This window comes from Furipterus horrens, unplaced genomic scaffold (genome assembly GCF_987537825.1).
Source record: "Furipterus horrens unplaced genomic scaffold, mFurHor1.1.pri manual_scaffold_1, whole genome shotgun sequence".
Classification (NCBI taxonomy): Eukaryota; Metazoa; Chordata; class Mammalia; order Chiroptera; family Furipteridae; genus Furipterus; species Furipterus horrens.
The window spans coordinates 81,621,704-81,639,374 of NW_028327171.1; the positions used below are offsets into that span (position 1 = coordinate 81,621,704).

Consider the following 17,671-nt stretch of genomic DNA (forward strand, 5'->3'; position numbering starts at 1 on the left):
CTGCCTCTTCTGTCTGCATAACCAAGGCAAATTAATTAATCTCTGTGAGTCTCAGTTTTGCCATCTACAAAAAATAGAGGTAAAAATATTACTATCTCATATGATTATTAAGATTAAAAAAGTTAATACATGTAAAGTGTCTGGAACTACGGGTGGCATGTGTATGCACTCTAAAAGTATTTGTTATTGTGGTAGCGACTACACATCTTCTGAGGGAGACTTCTTCAGTTAGTCCAGTATGCTGTGAATCAGCTGCCACTCATCTCTCTAAAGGAGAAGAAAAAATTAAAGAGGCAAAAAGGATGTATTTCTGGCTAGAAACCTCTTTTTAAGTTACCTTTTGTGGCATCCTCTTCAGTGTTTAAATAAAAATGACAAGACTTATGCCTACCTATTCCACTGTAATTTTTTAAATTAAATAAATAACTAGTTCACTGATTTACACAGGAATAAGCCATCCAAAGAAAATCAAGCTTACCCACATACTGAAAATTGTATTTTGGTTCAGAATAGGTAATAGTTATGCTGTTCTATAAAAAAATAAGCACAGACTATCTTGTTTGAGGAAGGATTTTATTTTTTCAAATTATGGGATAGATACAGAGAATATTTGAACTTTTATAAAATCACATTTTTTATCTTTCATAATGACTGGAAGAGGGCTGCTCTATTCTTTTACAAATTAATCCAAGTTGCTCAGCAGACAAAAAAGAGCACCAAGTGGAGACATATCAAAAAGACTTGGGGTTTCTAACTGCCTTTAGTCATTCTTCTTTTCTCTCTCATGTTTTGCACTGCAGCTCAAAATTCCTTGTGAATCATTCTAAATCCCTGAGACTTAATTCTTGTCCTTTAGAGACTCATTTCTCACTGTTTGTATTTATCCAAATTAGAAGCTTCATGCACTTTTTTATAACTAGCTAGCTGTCTTTCTGTCATTTTCTCTCTCTCTTCCTGTTTAAATGTCCTCTGGGATGAGATTTCAAATTGTATTAAACAAAGGCATGCAGTTAAGATACCCAATTAACACACTTTTTAAAAGTTATGTGCCTTTACAATTGTTTCTTCATTGAATTCGGCAATATTTTTAAGGGTTGTAAAAGCATATCATTCATGGTCAGAAACTACAATACCCTTGAGATTATTACTAATACAAGAAGGTAAGATAAATTTAATGAGTTTTTCTTTTTTATAAAAGTCTTCTGTACCTGAAACTGTGTCCATGTCACCATTTTCCCCAATGCTTTTACAGCTTAAAATGGAAAGAGAAATACTTTACAGGAAAGAAAAGTAAAGAGTGAGTAAATTAGAAATTAATGGGGTAATTCTCCCTTTGCACTGAACACTGATCTCTGGAGACCTCCAAGGCCCAAGGATTTGCATAAGTAAGGAGAGATGGAGTATTTCACTTGGTCTATGACTGGGAAGATAGTTAAGGAAGTTTCATAAGTACCCTTATCTTAAGACTTCCAATAGATTATATTGTAGAAATTGGGAGATCAGGACAAGTGAAGAATGGCAAAGCTGTGTTTGGAAAATAACAACTAGAAAAACACTTTGTCAATCTGCAGAAGAAAGCTATATAGAAAAACTCACTTGAAGCTAGATATATGCACCTCCATTGTCAGAAAAAGAAACTTAACACATGAATTAATCAATCTAGTAAGCATATGGAATTTAGAAAGTTATGCGTTTTGAAAAGAAATATAAGTGACATTTATTACGTTTTGTTAATCATCCAAAATTATTTAATCAAAAGTTTTGTTTAATAGAACGCACCCAAACATTTATAACTAATTCAAGTCATTAATATCACACACTAGGAATAGGGTATTACAAGTATAGTCAAACTTCATGGTCTAGGAAGAAAGTGGAACGTTTTAAGCAGTAAGTGGCATCACATTTCTCATATGTATGTTCACATATTTAAATTTTTATTGGGATGCCTTCTCAGAAAGATTGACTAACTAGAGGGATGTTGATTTTTTTACTTGCATTTCTCTTTTTCCTAAAAACATTGGAGGCAGTTTAAAACACATATACAACATGTTTAATAAATTAGAACTAGAAGTAGAAAATTGATCCATAAACAGAAGAAGGAACAGAGTCTCGTTTGGTAATTATTACCAGAGGTGCATCACATGAGCACCATGCCTGTCTCTAAGCTCTCTGGCAAGCTGCCAGAGGATGGAGAAGTGACCAGGCTGTCATGATATGAAGCACAGATGCTGCAGGAAAGATCGAGGGCATTGAGGGTAACGGCCTCAGGCAGCATTTTTCAACAAATGCATAAACGTGTTTGTTTGTTTCATATGGTGTTTTATGACCACAGCTTTTGATAAAATCAGACACAAGGTAAAGTGTCACTGATTGAAGATTTTTCCATGGTGGGTGTGAGAGGAGGGAGAAAGGAAGATTACTTAGTACATCACATGCATAAAGACTTCGAAAGAAAATATAACTCACATGCATAAAGACTTCAAAAGTAAATATACCTAGGAAGTGAATAAAAAGAATCACCCTTCAAATTTCTTTGATAAATATTTTGTTCTTTGGTCAGGAACTGAAAATTAGAATACTGTAAGTCCCTTTAATTGCAGGTATAAATATATCATAAGCTAGGTTAAACAAAACAAGAAACAAGAATTTCCCAGACAGGACTGCAGTGGAAACATGTATAATAAACCTAGGCTTCCAAGAAAAGGAATGAAATAAGAAACTGGAAGGCTCTCAAAATGAAAGGCAGCCAGTCTTTTTTTGGTCAACACAGCCATTCGTCTCTGTTTCTTTCTGAAAAGACTAATTTTATCTGCATCTGTGTTCATTTAGAAAAAGATATCTATCTGCCCCATAACTTGCAACTTCACATTTCCCCTTCATTTTCCCCATGTACCAAAACCTTCAAACTGACTGTGATCCTTATCCCAAATTCCTGAAAAAATGAATGTGGTTGGTCCACTTTGAGTCCGGTCTCCATCCCTAATCCAATTAATATGACTGGGAGCCAGAAAAGAGAGAACATTGTCTTCCAAAGCCCTACCCTGAGGGCGGAGACAGTTTCAAAGACAGGACTAATCAGATTTCTGAGAAGATGCTTATGTACTAAGAATTTTGTGGTTATTCTTAATGCTTAGAATGTGAATTCTCTATTTTCATACTGACAGATGATGTAAACACTTTAAAAATAAGGTGAAGAGATACAGAAATCTTCCTTCTATTAAAGGCAATATGCCCAACCAATATTTTTGCTGATGCAAAAATAAAACCAGGCCATATTTGCACTGAACAAGGCTGCAGGCAAAGCAAAGATTGAAGTTAAGAAGCAGATTTGTATCTGCTCCCACAATTAGGCATACTTTCTAGACTGAAGGTGCGGAGTCCCACACCACAGGATTCAGTGAAAAGAAAGAAAAAAAATGGTTGTGGCCTGGACAATTTTCAGAGCAAGTGTTCCAAATCATCAAAAAGACACCTAAGGAGTAATGCTCCCATGGAAAAAGTTATATTGAGCTGCAGTGTTCTGCAACGTGCTTTCCAGGATAAGCTATGGAAAAAATATACTTGCACAAAACAGAACTGGTTGTCTTGTTTTGGAGAGTTTTGATCAATTGCCTTTTGTCTCTAAGAAAATGATTTTAGCTGTGATAAAGCTGATAATGCACAGTTCTTTCTGGCTGCAGTAGGAGAGCAAAATTATTTGTACCCAGAAATCAATTCTAGCTGTTGAAAACTAACATATAGAAACAGGCTTATCTTTCTGTCTATTAAGGTGGCACATACCTAGGTTGTCTATAATCAGTATCATATTGTGAAGGATATTAGTTTAAAAGATGAATAAATAAAACACCACTGTTTTATATTACATGAAATTGGAAATGGGTATGTCAGGAAGTTTTTCCCCTTTATTTAGTTTCTTTTTAGAGGAATATTTACTCCCTTGTTTTAGGAATCATAATACTAAGCCCCACTTTTGAGTCAAAACTTAGTGAGAGATTAACATGCAAAACAATCTTATTTTCTTGAAAAAAAATAGTTGTAAGTAGTAGGATAATACTGTCCTAAAACCCTCTTGCTTCTAATACCAAATGCTTAACATGGAGGCTTCACACATGATTTAAGGGAAATTTAACATAAATAATTGAGGGGCTGCTGAGGAAATGATACAGCCATAGTTTCGTGGGCCTATAGGTTTGAACCTTTTTAAAAATAAAGTAGCCTTTCTTTGAATGTTTCCAAAAGTAGGTTTATAGTTTTTCTGTATGGAAGAAACATGCAGGTTATGATTATTACAGTAGATTTATTAACTCAAAAGAACGGCACAGTCGTACAACTGTAAACCTAAGTTTACCCAACCCTGTAGTTTGGTGTTATTTAGAACACGCTTCCTGGCAGCGGCGTGGTGCGCGGCCCTGCCTGGGCGGAGGGCACTGAGACAAGTCTGGGCGCTCAGGTGAGGGTTCTGAGGAGGCTTCTTCCCGGGTAGGATATTTTAAATTCCTCAAAATGGTTCCCACCCCAAATCTGCACCGCAAGAGGCACGGGGTTGGACAGCGGCAGCAGCTGCTGCTCCGCGGGGAGAGCCTGGTCCACACTTTCCCATGCGCCCACACACTCACCCACACACCCACGTACATGCTCACTCACACACGTTGCCACTCCCACTCAACTGGATTTTTGAGTTGATTGCTCTGAGGTTTAGCTGCCAGACTGGTACGGGGCTGGGAGCAAGTGCGTGGAGCTTCCAGCTTCTCTGCAGTTGTCTTGGAACCCCCAGAGCGCTCTTCAACCACTTTTAAACAGTGATGCAAAAACTTCTACAACTTCCTCACTTTCAGGGGATGACTGAATGAGCTTGGGCATATGGGGGAGCAATCCCTGTTAAATGCCTCAGACCTGAATTACTTGGGCACTGTGCTTGGATCCATAGAGCTAAGAAAAATTGCTCCCACCCATTCCCAATATTGTTGGTTATCTGTACTTCCATAAATACTTTCACTGAAGCCATATAAGAGACAACTGTAGCCTCAAATCTGCTTTGTCATAATATAAGTAGAAAGTAAGTAAAGGTCTTCCACAGGAATTTTTTTAGCTCCAAGTTTGGTGGTAATCAGTTTATAATATGCTGGGTTTAAATTGGGCAGATTCTTTCACAATCTCATTTTAACATACTATCCTACTAAACTTGCCAGAAATGTATGTTCATTTGTTTTTATTTTTAGCTTGTTTGTTTTTACATCCATACAGTTTTAATTAAATCAGTATATGAGATACATTAAGTATAAAACAGGTTTGATTTTCCCTAGAACCTATTATATTAAAGAAAAAAATGGAATTTCTCCAAGCAGAGCATTTAATATTTTTGTTTAACAAAAAATGTTAAACACCACCACCTCATTTCACCTTATCCTTCCAATCCCACCCATTCAGTTGTAGGAGTAAACAGATTCAGGAGGCCATGTTTAACATAAAAATATTTTTTAATAGTAAATTGAGATAGAAAACAGACAACTTAAGAAGCAATGACAAGTTATTAGTACCTAGTTTTTAAATATTAAGACCCTCCCTTCCCCTTATATTAGGATATGAATATGGATAAATACAGTCAAATTCTTTCCTCCCCAGTTCATTATACTAAATAACACTCTCACCTTCAAGTGTCAAAAACACAAATAGCTTAATGAGAAAAGGGACTTTATTGCTGTGTGTAAACTGCAAAGTTGAGCGTAGTGTGAAATTCAGGCTAAATCCAGGCTCCCCAACCATGTCTTCAATACTTCCTCGGTGTCCATTCTGCTTTCTTCTCTGTTGGATTGATCTTCAGACAGGTTCTTCCAATGTATTTACAAGAGTGTATGTTTACAGGAAAAATTAAATCTTATATCTCCACCTACTCTACTCCTGAACCTGAGTATGAACAGTAACGAGAAAAACAATAGCATGCTGACTCATGTCGCTTTCAATTTACATGATTCATCCCTTGACTCTCAGTCCAACGTCCTATTCTGCTTATTGTCCTATGCCCCAGATGTCTCCAAGTGCACATAAACAACTGCTAAAAACGCTGTGCTGTTTTGTGTTCCCATATTTGTGCTATTTATTCCAATTGGAATGTCCCTATATGTACTCATCACCTTAGTGAATGCAAATTAATTTTAATCTTTCCAGATTTAGTTTAATATCACCTCCTTTATAAACCTTCCTTCCTTTCTTCCTATGGATGTTATCCCACATCACTTTCACACATACCTCCATTTTAGAAAAAGTTTTACTATATTATAATTAAAGTTTTCTTATCTATTTTCCTCACTAAAGAGAAACTACAGTAAGGGCAGAAAACCATGCTTTAGTTTCCTTTGTCTCCACAATCCCTATATCACAGTGCTTAGCACATTCTAAGTAATTAATATAATTGTTATTTTTGAATGAATAATGAATTGATGAATGAGAATTTCCTCAAGAAATTTTCTAGAACTTTTTCTAAATAACCAATGTGTATTTTCTATGAAGATTGTTTTCTTTAAATATTTTTTATTTAAAAAAAGATTCTAAATAAATGTTTGAGTTTATATGCCTTTTTAAATTTGTAATTTCTAATGACAATACACTCTTAATATAGCCATTACTCTAATGGTTATATTAAGAAGCTATGACAGTATATATGTATGAAGATATAAGTTGTTCAATAAAAAATATTATCAAATACCTATCTCAACTGCCAGTTACAATATGAAATATAGACAACTAAAATTAAATACTTGACATTTAGAATGTTAACAATAGTTCCAAGTGTTTAAATGCCTCAATCACTTTTCTTTGTTCTTTGATATTTGTCACATGAAGCCTACCTGTAGTGAGACATCTTGACCGTTTCTTAAGGCACACAAGAATCTCTTAAAACACACGCGCACACACACACACACATACATATATACACACACACAGGAAGTGTTTCATCATGCTGAGCTACTTGTCTGTGCTTCTGCCTCTCTATCAGGTTGTACCAAACTTACACTTCCCAATTATCGCTGTGTCATTTGGCATTTTTATCTGACAAGTAAATTAAAGCCATCAAGAAGAATGAGTCCTGAAATCTTCTGTGTCCCAAGGTAGTCACAATTTGATGCACTGTATTGCATTGTTTCTGGAGCAATGGCAGGCAGTGTCAGAAAGCACAGCTGTGAAATCACTTCCTGAAAAAGTATAGTCCCAGCTTAGGGTCTCTACTTCAATAGAAATGATCCATGAGGTTTGTTTCCATCTGAGAATTTAGTAACTGGCTTACTTGAGTAGAACAGTGAATCTCTTGCCATTCTCTCGCCCGGCCAGCTTAGAGGTATTTTCCTTGTTCATAGATGGTGTCAAATATTGAAGGAAAGTAAAATAAAAATGTTAATACAATACCATGAAAATATCCCTTCTGTTAAATACCTACTTCATTGAAAGCCTAAGCAGGGTTATACGAATAAAATTTTTTATTCACTCTATTAATTTATCTCTGAATATATTAAATGCCAAAATACAAATGTGTAAGGCTCAGTTAGGTAACTGGAACAATTTTAAGCATTAATATTACCAAATATTCCATTGTTCCATTGCATTCCACATAATTGAATTGAAAAGCATTTAATAAGGTAAGCATCGGAACTAAGAAAATAGCTAAATAACTGTGGGGATAGGATAAAATGGGGTTAAATCTAAGAAATACTTAAAATTTAAGAATGACAGGATTGATAATCTGAAGGCAAAGAAGAGAACTATGTAAGGGCTGAGTCTAAGGATTCAGGCCTGCACAACTCTAAGAATGGTGTACTCCCTGCAATGGGATGCTATTACCCTTTAGGCAATGGGAAAGACTCTGAATACTTTTATTTATTATTTTGACTAACATTACTCTGGCCATACAATATGAGATGGATTGGGAAGAAACATTGTGGAAAGGCAGTCAAATAGAAAATTATTAAACTAGCCTATTCATGTGAGGCTGATACCCAAAATGAGGCTGCGCTCATGGTAATTCATGGTAATGTCAAGGTAAGTCATTATAAAGACTCGAGTCTAGACATGGAGTTGTAGTAGGTACAGCTAAAATCAATGATCATCTCACTTTTCAAGCCCAGGCAGCCAAGGGAATATTGTTATCTATAAAATCACAAGATTATGTTCATCTAGGACAAACATTTTTCTCAGCTTTTATTCATATTTCACATTCTGTTGTCTACATTATGTATTGAGATTTTAAAGATTGGTTAGCCCCCCTTAAAGACATCACAATGTCTTTAAATATGAGCTTCATTTCATAGGGTTACACCATTTCTGAACACAATAGATGACCTGAGAGGGATTTTTATTTTCCTGAAAAAAAAATGCTAAGAATTTCCTTTATTGATTGTCAATACCTTAAGATTAATTTAATTTATTGGGCATTGTCATTCCATTACTTTGTTGAGATTTCTGCTGTAACTTAAAAATCATTTTAGTGAAATGATGAGATAATATCATTTGAAATTTTTACATTTCATCAAGAATTGAGAGTCATAACTGTAACATGTAAATATGAAGCAAATATACATCATTTATTCACTGGGCAGCATTTTGAGAAATACTTTATCTCCCCCCCAAAAAGTAATGTAACTGCTGCCTTCAATTACTTTAAAAAGATGTTCATAACAGAAAAGATCTAACTTTAAGATGCTATTCCACAGAAAATGACACAGAATACAAATAACAGATATTACTTCGAAATGTAACTATAAACTAGAATAATCTTGATTACAGAGGGTCAAAATCTTATGCTTCCATAGAAGAAATTTCTTTGGTTAAATAGAGTCAAAATACTTCTTTCTTATACTTTCCTGAAAACATTAAATCTATTTTTTATCTTTTTAAAAAAGTATTTGGAATCCAAGTAAAGAACTTCACTTTTTTTCTCTTCAAATAGAAATAATTAAGTAAACCTCACTTAATAATGTCATCTTGACGTATCCAAAGCATTGGCTAGGTGCTAAGTTTTTGTTCAGTAACAATTTTGCAACTCTTTTTGGAAATTGCTTCCACTTAAGGAAGTGTGCTTCTTTCCAGATCCATAAAATGAAATATATCATTTTAAAATACTTGTATTTTTCTAAGACTATAATCTTATTCCATTAAACAAAGGGACATTTTCAATCAACTGATCACAAATACATTTCTTAATATGGATTTAGTGTGTATCTTTTTTTAAAAAGGTTTACTCTCAATGCTATAACAATGTGAGTAATTTATATTATACATTTTATCCTACAAAACTATTTACAAATAATCTTTTCAGGATTTAAAAATGAATAGATGGTGCTAACAGACATTTTCATGACAGAGGAATTTGTAGCTATACTGTATGTTTATAGAATCCATTTGGTAGATAATTTCATGCTCTATCTATCTAAATATATCTGTTTAAATTAATCAAGTCTTTGAGGCCTCTCACTAAGGAACAACTCCCCCCTCCTCCCCCATATCCCTTCTCCTCATCCTTCCAAATAATTAGTTTTCCAGCTTCCTGCCCTGCTGACTCACTGCCAAGGGCTGCTTATTCTTTCCACTGCACCCTGAAATTTCCCTTTGTAACAGTTCTTACAATTGTGATTATTTGTTCATTGTCTATCTTCCCCAGTGAATTGTAAATCAAGGAGAGCAGTAACTGTCTTTTTTGATCCTCACTGTGTCCCCAGTGCCTATCTCAGTGCCTGCCATGTAATGGGTGCTCCATAAACATTTGTTGAATGAACTAAAAAGTTCTTAACCTTAGATTCATATTCTAAACTTAATCTACTCAACTTGATTACATGTAGAAGTCATTACTTTCTAGTAGCCCCTGCCTTCTGGGAAGTGTTGTCTTCAAGCATACAGAATAATTGGATTCTTCTGATAAAAATTTGTTGGGTAGACTTACTTCACAAACATAGTATAGTTACCTTCAGGGTAAATCTTCTGTACATATCAAGTGGAAAGTGAGAATACAAATTACCCATAGGTTAACCTGAGCTTTTCTTACCAAAATCATCCAATGTAAACAATTATTCCATTCATTTACTCAAATATTAATTGAGGTACTACCATACTATATTAGTTTCTTATGGCTCCTATAACAAATTACCACACACTTCATGGCTTAAAATGACAAAAATCTATTCTTATAATTTTGGAGGCCAGAAGCACACTCTCTCCTAAAACTCTACGAGAGAATCTTTCTTGCCTTTTCCAGCTTCTGGTGGCTCCAGGCATTGCTTGGCTTATAGCTGCATAACTCCAGTCTCTGCCTCTGTCTTTATGTGGATGTCTCCTTTTTGTCTTCTCTTCTGCGCCTTATAGAACACTAATCATTGGATTTTTGTCCCACCCAGTAAATCCAGGACTATTGATATTCTTAATTACTTCAGGAGAGGGTAGAGAGGATGTCATTATTCAGCTTACTACAGATACTACAATGAATAAAGTCCATAATTGAAAAGATAGACCACAAAAATAGTAATTTCAAAAAACATGATAGAAATTCATTGGCAGAAATAGTACAAAGGTCTACAAGAATACATGACTGAGGACCTGACCAAATCCAAACAACCTGATAAAAGGCTTCACAAATGATGTGATGTTCAGTAGGAGGATTGAATAGAAATTCACCATAATAGCAAATTTGATATTCAAGGAACTGGAAAATTCAGCATAGTTAGAGAATGATAAGAGATGAATCTGGAGGTATATCCTAGAGCCATTTGTACAGAGTCTTGTTAACAAAATTAAGGGCTTTGGACTTTATCATGAGATAAAGATCAGCCCGCTCTGTGACTGATCAACACCAATAAGATAAGGCAGAAATTATTCCTATCAAGAGCAAGAGCTGTAGCAGGTCCTGGGAGTTTCTCTTATTTCCACCAGACAATTCTTATTCTTCCCAATATTTGGTTGTAGCTTAATGTATAAAACTCTTTCAGGATACTTGATCCTGCCCAAAACATCCTCATAGACATTTGGTCCATGCCAGAAGTCCTTGAAATTCGGTCCTGTCGAAATTTTCCATGAGCATATTTGGTCCATGCCAAATGGTCCTTGATATTTGGTCCTATTGAAAATATCCACTCTGAGAACATGAATTATAATAAAAATAATATAAACAAAAATTTAACAAGTTAAATGTATTATTTAATGAATCATGAAAAAACATCTCCGTGGACATTTTGGACAGGACCAAACATGACCAGATATTAAGGACGTTTTAGCATGGACCAAATATCTGAGTGGGTGTTTTGGACAGAACCCAATATCAAGTGGCAAATCTGTAACACAATATAGTAAAATTGCTCTGAAAGATTATGACAAGGATCTTTAATTCAACATGCTTATTTTACAAACAGGAAACCAAGGTCAGACAAGGCTACGATTATTCTAGGACACACAAAAGAGCTAAATCTAGCCAGTTATTCTGTTAGTTTAAATGGTGGTGTAATATATTGTAAATAGAATGGGCTTAGAGCCTGACAAAGCAGGGTTGAGTTGCCAGCTTTCCTGTGTACAAGAAGTATGACCTTAGGTAAGTAATATACATAACCACTTAAACTAGGAATAATAATAAAACCTACCTATTAAGACTATTGTGAAGGTAAATTTGGTAATGAATTTGAAGCACTAAGCATAGTGCTAGAGGATAGTTTGCTATTAAATAAATGGTGGCTGTTGATGATGATAATGATGATGTTTTCATAATTATCTCAGCCTGTCATTCATAGTTTTTTACTCCCAGTATAATAGTGAATCACTTTATAGACCCTTATTTTCAAGTTGCATGTGTTTATACTATTATTCCCTACAAAGGAGATTTGGATTTAGGATTTCTAGTACAGAGGTTTAAGAAATTAGATAAGACTATGCATTTTTCAAAGTGTCACAACTTTGCAATGTTAACTAAAGTACAGTTCACAGAGGCGGATTTAACACCGGGCACCCCGGGCGCCCGCCCTGGGCCCCCACTTCTGCCCCGCAAAACCCCAACTTTACACTTTTTTCTAATGACACCAGGTTTGGTTTCATATGTGCAATTTTAATTACATACAAGTTACAATCGGCGGTAAAACCTGATAGTATGTTTGTATTTGCTTATTTTCATTATTTCATTACTACACTGCATACTATACACATACTACGCTGCGTAGGCCCCATGCAGCTGCGCTACCGCTCATCAGAGCAATAGAATCGTGTTTGCTACTTTGTACTTACAAGGGTTCTCTTGCAGTGCAGACTTACGATATTCGCAAATAAGCAGGGATGTAAATTAGTTTGTGGATATGTACTTCATTTACGCTTTTAAAAATAGTTTTCTGTGAGTATAAATAAATATTCAGGTAAGTTGAAATTATATTAAAATAAAATTAATTCCTATTGTTGAAATTATATTAAGATAAAATTAATTCCTGTTGTTACATCAGCGCCTAGATTTTTGTAGTTTATGAATAATTAATAAGTTAATAATACATAATATTTTTTATTTATTTAAAAATATGGTTAACATGTATTTTTATTTTCCCTGTCTCTCTTTTTTAAGGGGGCCCAATATTTTCTTCTGTGCCCAGGGCCTCAACCGACCTTAATCTGCCTCTGACAGTTCATAAATATGTAATCAAAAAAGTGAAAAAGAAGATACATTAGTAAAATGAGCAGTTTACCAAGCTATTAAGTAAAACAACATAATTTTTTATAATAAGGTGATATGACTTTCAAAAGGCACCCAATTATATATCTTCTCCTCCATCTAAACTTTGAATACAGGGTCTTAATAATTTACTTGCTACCTGACTACCATGAGAATATATGCCCCAGGTTTAAATCTCTTGAACTATATTATATATTTTACAAAATGCTGCAGTTGCTAAGTAAATAATGTTTACTTTTTAAATGCCATTTTATCTTCAAAAAGTTAATGTTGTTTTCTATAACATTTATTTCTTACAATTTGTTATTCAATAATTTTTAATGAGAAAATGTGGCATTTTAGAGCATACATTAATTTCAATGATATCAATGCTATTTGGAGATTAGGAAATTCAGTCAGAACCTAATAAAAAAATCTTTACTATATTATATATGAGATAAGATGCAACTATTTAACTTGCATCTGTACAGATTGAAAACTCAACATTGAAATAAATTGCATAAAAATATCTTGATTAAATCACAGTGACTAAAATCTAATTCCAAAGTTTAATACATTTCTTACTGAAAACTGAACATAAATGACTTTTGTTTTTATTTACATTTATATTTCCTCAGAGGCATTTTAAGTGCTGTGACTGGTTTCTTGCTAATGCAATAATAACATTTATGGTTCATATATTCTCTAGTAGATATGTCATTTTTATGAGGAAGTTTACTCTGGATATAAATTTACACATGATATACTGCATACTTGATTCCCAGGGAATGAGCTACTTTTGTGGAAACCTTTACTCAAGTTTAATAAATTATTATGGTAGAGAATTAAGTGGGTTTCATGTCAGTCATTGTCTTTCTTTTATTTAATTTCCTGCTTACAACTGATTAGATTAATGAGTTTTTATAGTGATCAAAATAAAAATTAAGCTTTATTCAAGTGAAAGGATATTGAAGGGGCTGATTGAATTAATATTTTAGAATATTGATAATTAACTGAATTATTACTGTGAGTTTATAGCATAGGAAGGAAAAAATGAAACAATCTAGAAGCCTGAATTCTGGTAAAAATCATGTGTGGGCTTGGGCAAGTTCTTAAACTTCTCTGGGCTTCAATTTTCTTACCACTATTATTAAGCAATTGCCCATATCCTAGCCCATAAAAATTGTATCCAATTAAAACTTCATTAATACAGAGAAGTGCAAATGAACTAATTGAATTAATACATTTTTTAAGGTTTCTAAAAGGTTAGTGAAACATGCAGCCTATACAATTTTAAGGTATGATTTTGTCAATGAGAGAAGTAATATGTTGTTGCCATATGTTATCTAGTCTTTTTTATCTTTTTTTAAATATCATTTTCTTAACTACTGCCAGTCGAACATCTGAGTACCAAGCATGTACACCCTTGTGTTGTGGAGGTGGAATTTTTATTCTAAATTTGAATTAATCACTATTAAATATAAAGACAATCATTCTTTTTTTTTAATCTGAGAAAATCTTCATTCTCCTTCACTTTTTTAAAAATTTAATTTATTGGGATGACATTGGTTAATAACTTTATACAGATTTCAAGTATACAAGACAGTCCTTCTTAAAACAAATTATACTATAGTTTTTCCACTTCATGGAAACTGGCACCAAAACTGTGTGTAAATCCTGGTTTGTTGGTCAGTGTTTAAGGAAATAAATCAGCAATTATATAAACAAAACCCTTTAATCCATCTGCTGATTGTAGTTAAAAAATTAAATTTTTCAACATATATTTAATCTTAACAGGTGGGGTACTAAAAGTCATTTACTTTATTGGTATTTTTGTAAAGAAGAGAAAGGATTATGCTGTGGGTTACAATGTTAATCTTCAGCCCTTATTTTGGGTTTGCATCCTGTGTGCTCAATAAGACCAAATACGATGGGGTTGTTTGTATACGTTACCATATTTTCAAGCATATACTAAATCGTAATTTTGGTAATAAAATGTCATTCAGGGAAATTTTAATCTTGTATCTGTGTTTCAGCTTCTGACATGGCGGCAGAACAGGGGCAGATTCTGGTGATAGCCACTGCAGCTGTTGGGGGATTCACTCTCCTCGTCATTCTTACTTTGTTCTTCTTAATCACCGGGAGGTAACTGAAGTATACCAGATTTTTCCAAGATACGCAAATAGCCACTTTTTTAATGCACTATGTATCCAAATGTTTTTAACATTACAAAGCACACCTGAGAGAAAAAGAGATCAGGGTAGATTCTGCTCTGAGAGTGATCTTTGTAAGATAACAGAATCACCATGGCTAGATCTCTGTATAAACAGGTCCCTGAAATGAAGCAGCCAAAGACTTGGTAAGAACACTTTGAAAGCTGCGAATGACAAAATTTTACTTAATAAGTTAATTCTCAGTATTTACTTTACTACAATAAAATTATACCATAAAAGGGATGTAAGGAAAATTTAACAGAGAGATTAAGCAATTTACATTGAAGTTCTTTGTAAACATAGTGTTACAGATATGTGTTATTTTTACTCTATTAAGTATTGAAAGAATCTATATTGGTATTATATTAATTGGTACTATAACTCCAATATTTCTTAACTTTAGAGTAATATGGATGAAAATTTAAAGTAACAATACATTTAGCATAGCAAAAGACCTAGATTTGAATCCTGACTAGCTAACTAGCTTTACCTATCTAAACTTTAGATTTCATACATTATGTACATTCACATCTCTGTATTGTTGCTAGATACTGATAATACAGAGATGTGAATGAAGATAATAAGTATGAAGTTACTTAATAGAATAAGTGTTACTTCTTATTGAGCCCTTGGTATTAAGCCCAGAGTGTTGTCAGATTCGTGAATATCACCAGATCATCATATTTTCATTCCTACAAGAGGCAGAATATGCCTTCTAGATTATCAATAGGGAAACAAAGGAATACCTTGAGAGTTTTCCTAATAATCTGAAATACATACATCCTAAAAAATACCAATATCATGATTTAAAACTACAATAAGAATTTCAGTCAAACAGTACACATCCATGCTGATGACTCCAGCTAAAACACACCATCTCTACTGGAATGCTCTAATATTTAATAATGAACAAAAGTAACAAATAACCTTCAGTGGCAACAGTTCAGTGAACTAGAAACAACTTTTGTATTATTTATTTTTAAAACTCTACTGATACACATAATTTATTAAAACTTATTTAAAATGACAGAGGATATGCATATATGAAAATTGTTAACTATCCTTTTGACAGCAGGTGTAGGTCACAGATCAATAAACTGACTGTACTTAGAAGGCACTTATCAAATGTAGGTTCCTGACAAAATGTGACTATTATCTATGAAGAGTGTATCCAAGTTAATAGTAACAAACCTACTTTTATAGAACTTACCAAGTAATAAAGAAACACATGAAGAGTCCAATGTAGTGAAGTTGAAATGGTGACTTCCTTGTAAAAATAACTGTAAAGAGGGCACATTTGCCTATATTAACTTAAATTTTTTCATTTATATAAACAGACATAGTATGTCTCTTGTAATTAACAGTGTCAGAATCTCCTGCTTTGGGAGGGGGAGTCTAATTAGCTGATAAAAGTATGCTACCTATAACTATATAACTATAACTATATATATATATATACATATATATATATATATATATAGCCCTGGCTGCTTTAGCTCAGTGGATTGAGCGTCGGCCTGCGAGCTAAGTGTCGCTGGTTCGATCTTCCAGTCAGGGTACATCAGAGAAGGAAAACTCTGACTCCAAAAAACCTCCGCTGCCTTGCGGCATACCTCTTCAGGGGAAAGGCTAAGGGAGTAAACCCCAACAGAAAATCCGGAGCCGGAGTCCCTAAGGCGGTTTGACGTTATAGTCAACACCGGCAACTCCTGCGGCGCACCTGAAGCCAAGCTGTATTGACTCCGTCTTTCCCTTGGATCCTTCAGCTGCGAAGAGAGGGGGGGTCTGCTGCATGGGCAACAGCAGACCCTCCATATCACCCTGCCCAGGCTCTGTAGCTTCATCGCAAGATGTCGATTCAACACGGGAGGAGACAGATACCGTGTCACTCCCGAGTCGGACTGCACAGCCATTCTCGGCGGTGCAGATAGACTCTTAAGAAGCTACACCATCGTCTCTCGAGACGGACGGCTGCCGACGACGACGATATATATATATATATATATATATATATATATATATATATATATATATGGAAGAATGTAGGAATAATGATAAACTCATCCAGTGAAAAGTGCTAGCTTGGGCCTACCATGGCACCACCATCAGATGCTGTTGCCCGGCACTCTCCTGTTTCTCTCTCCCTTTACACCTACAGCTTCTTGCTGTTATCACAGCTTTAAGTCAGTCATCTTTTATAAGAAGCAGAAAACAAATTTTGGTGTGTCTAAATCAACTAACTATTGGGTAGAAAATAAAATATTCCATACTATAGCTTACAGATATCAAAATTCTTAATCACCAGCAGAGGACAGCTAGTTATTAAAATTTAAAAATAATAAATAAATAAAACCCTACACGTCCCAATGGATAAATTCTAAGTTTTTTTTTTTTTAAAGTTCAAATATTTCTGACCCTATGTAGTGCTTTCTTGCAAGAAGAGGGACTAAAAGATGACAATGCCCAGGAAAGGGGGGAAAAATGCCAGTGGTTAATGTGTCAACTCTGTTGGAAAAAGGAGGGAAAGGAGAATAAAAACATTTTGGTGCATGTAAAGTCACTATGACTATTTGGTGAGGTTAAAACAATCAAAATGCCAACATTTATGGGTTGTTCCATGTTTATTAAACTATTATTGGAAAAATGTTAAGTAGAAGAATAAAACCTATTCCTTCATTGCCATTTATAACATAAGTATTGCCTATGCATTATAAATTTGGAGGCATCAATATCTTGATAATACTCTATTTTCATGGAGTTGCACATAATTTAAAGACAATCAGTTTGGAGCCTGGAGAGA

The 17,671-nt window shown here is 34.2% G+C and overlaps 1 protein-coding gene across 1 annotated transcript in view; it reads left to right on the forward strand.

The window, feature by feature from the left end:
* Positions 1-17,671, forward strand: part of LOC150021354 (ephrin type-A receptor 6) — a 917,557-nt gene that overhangs the window by 595,104 nt on the left and 304,782 nt on the right. Inside the window, exon 8 of the mRNA XM_090276016.1 lies at positions 14,695-14,803. Within this exon, the coding sequence (XP_090132142.1) occupies positions 14,695-14,803 (109 nt within the window). The remainder of the gene's footprint in view (positions 1-14,694; positions 14,804-17,671) is intronic.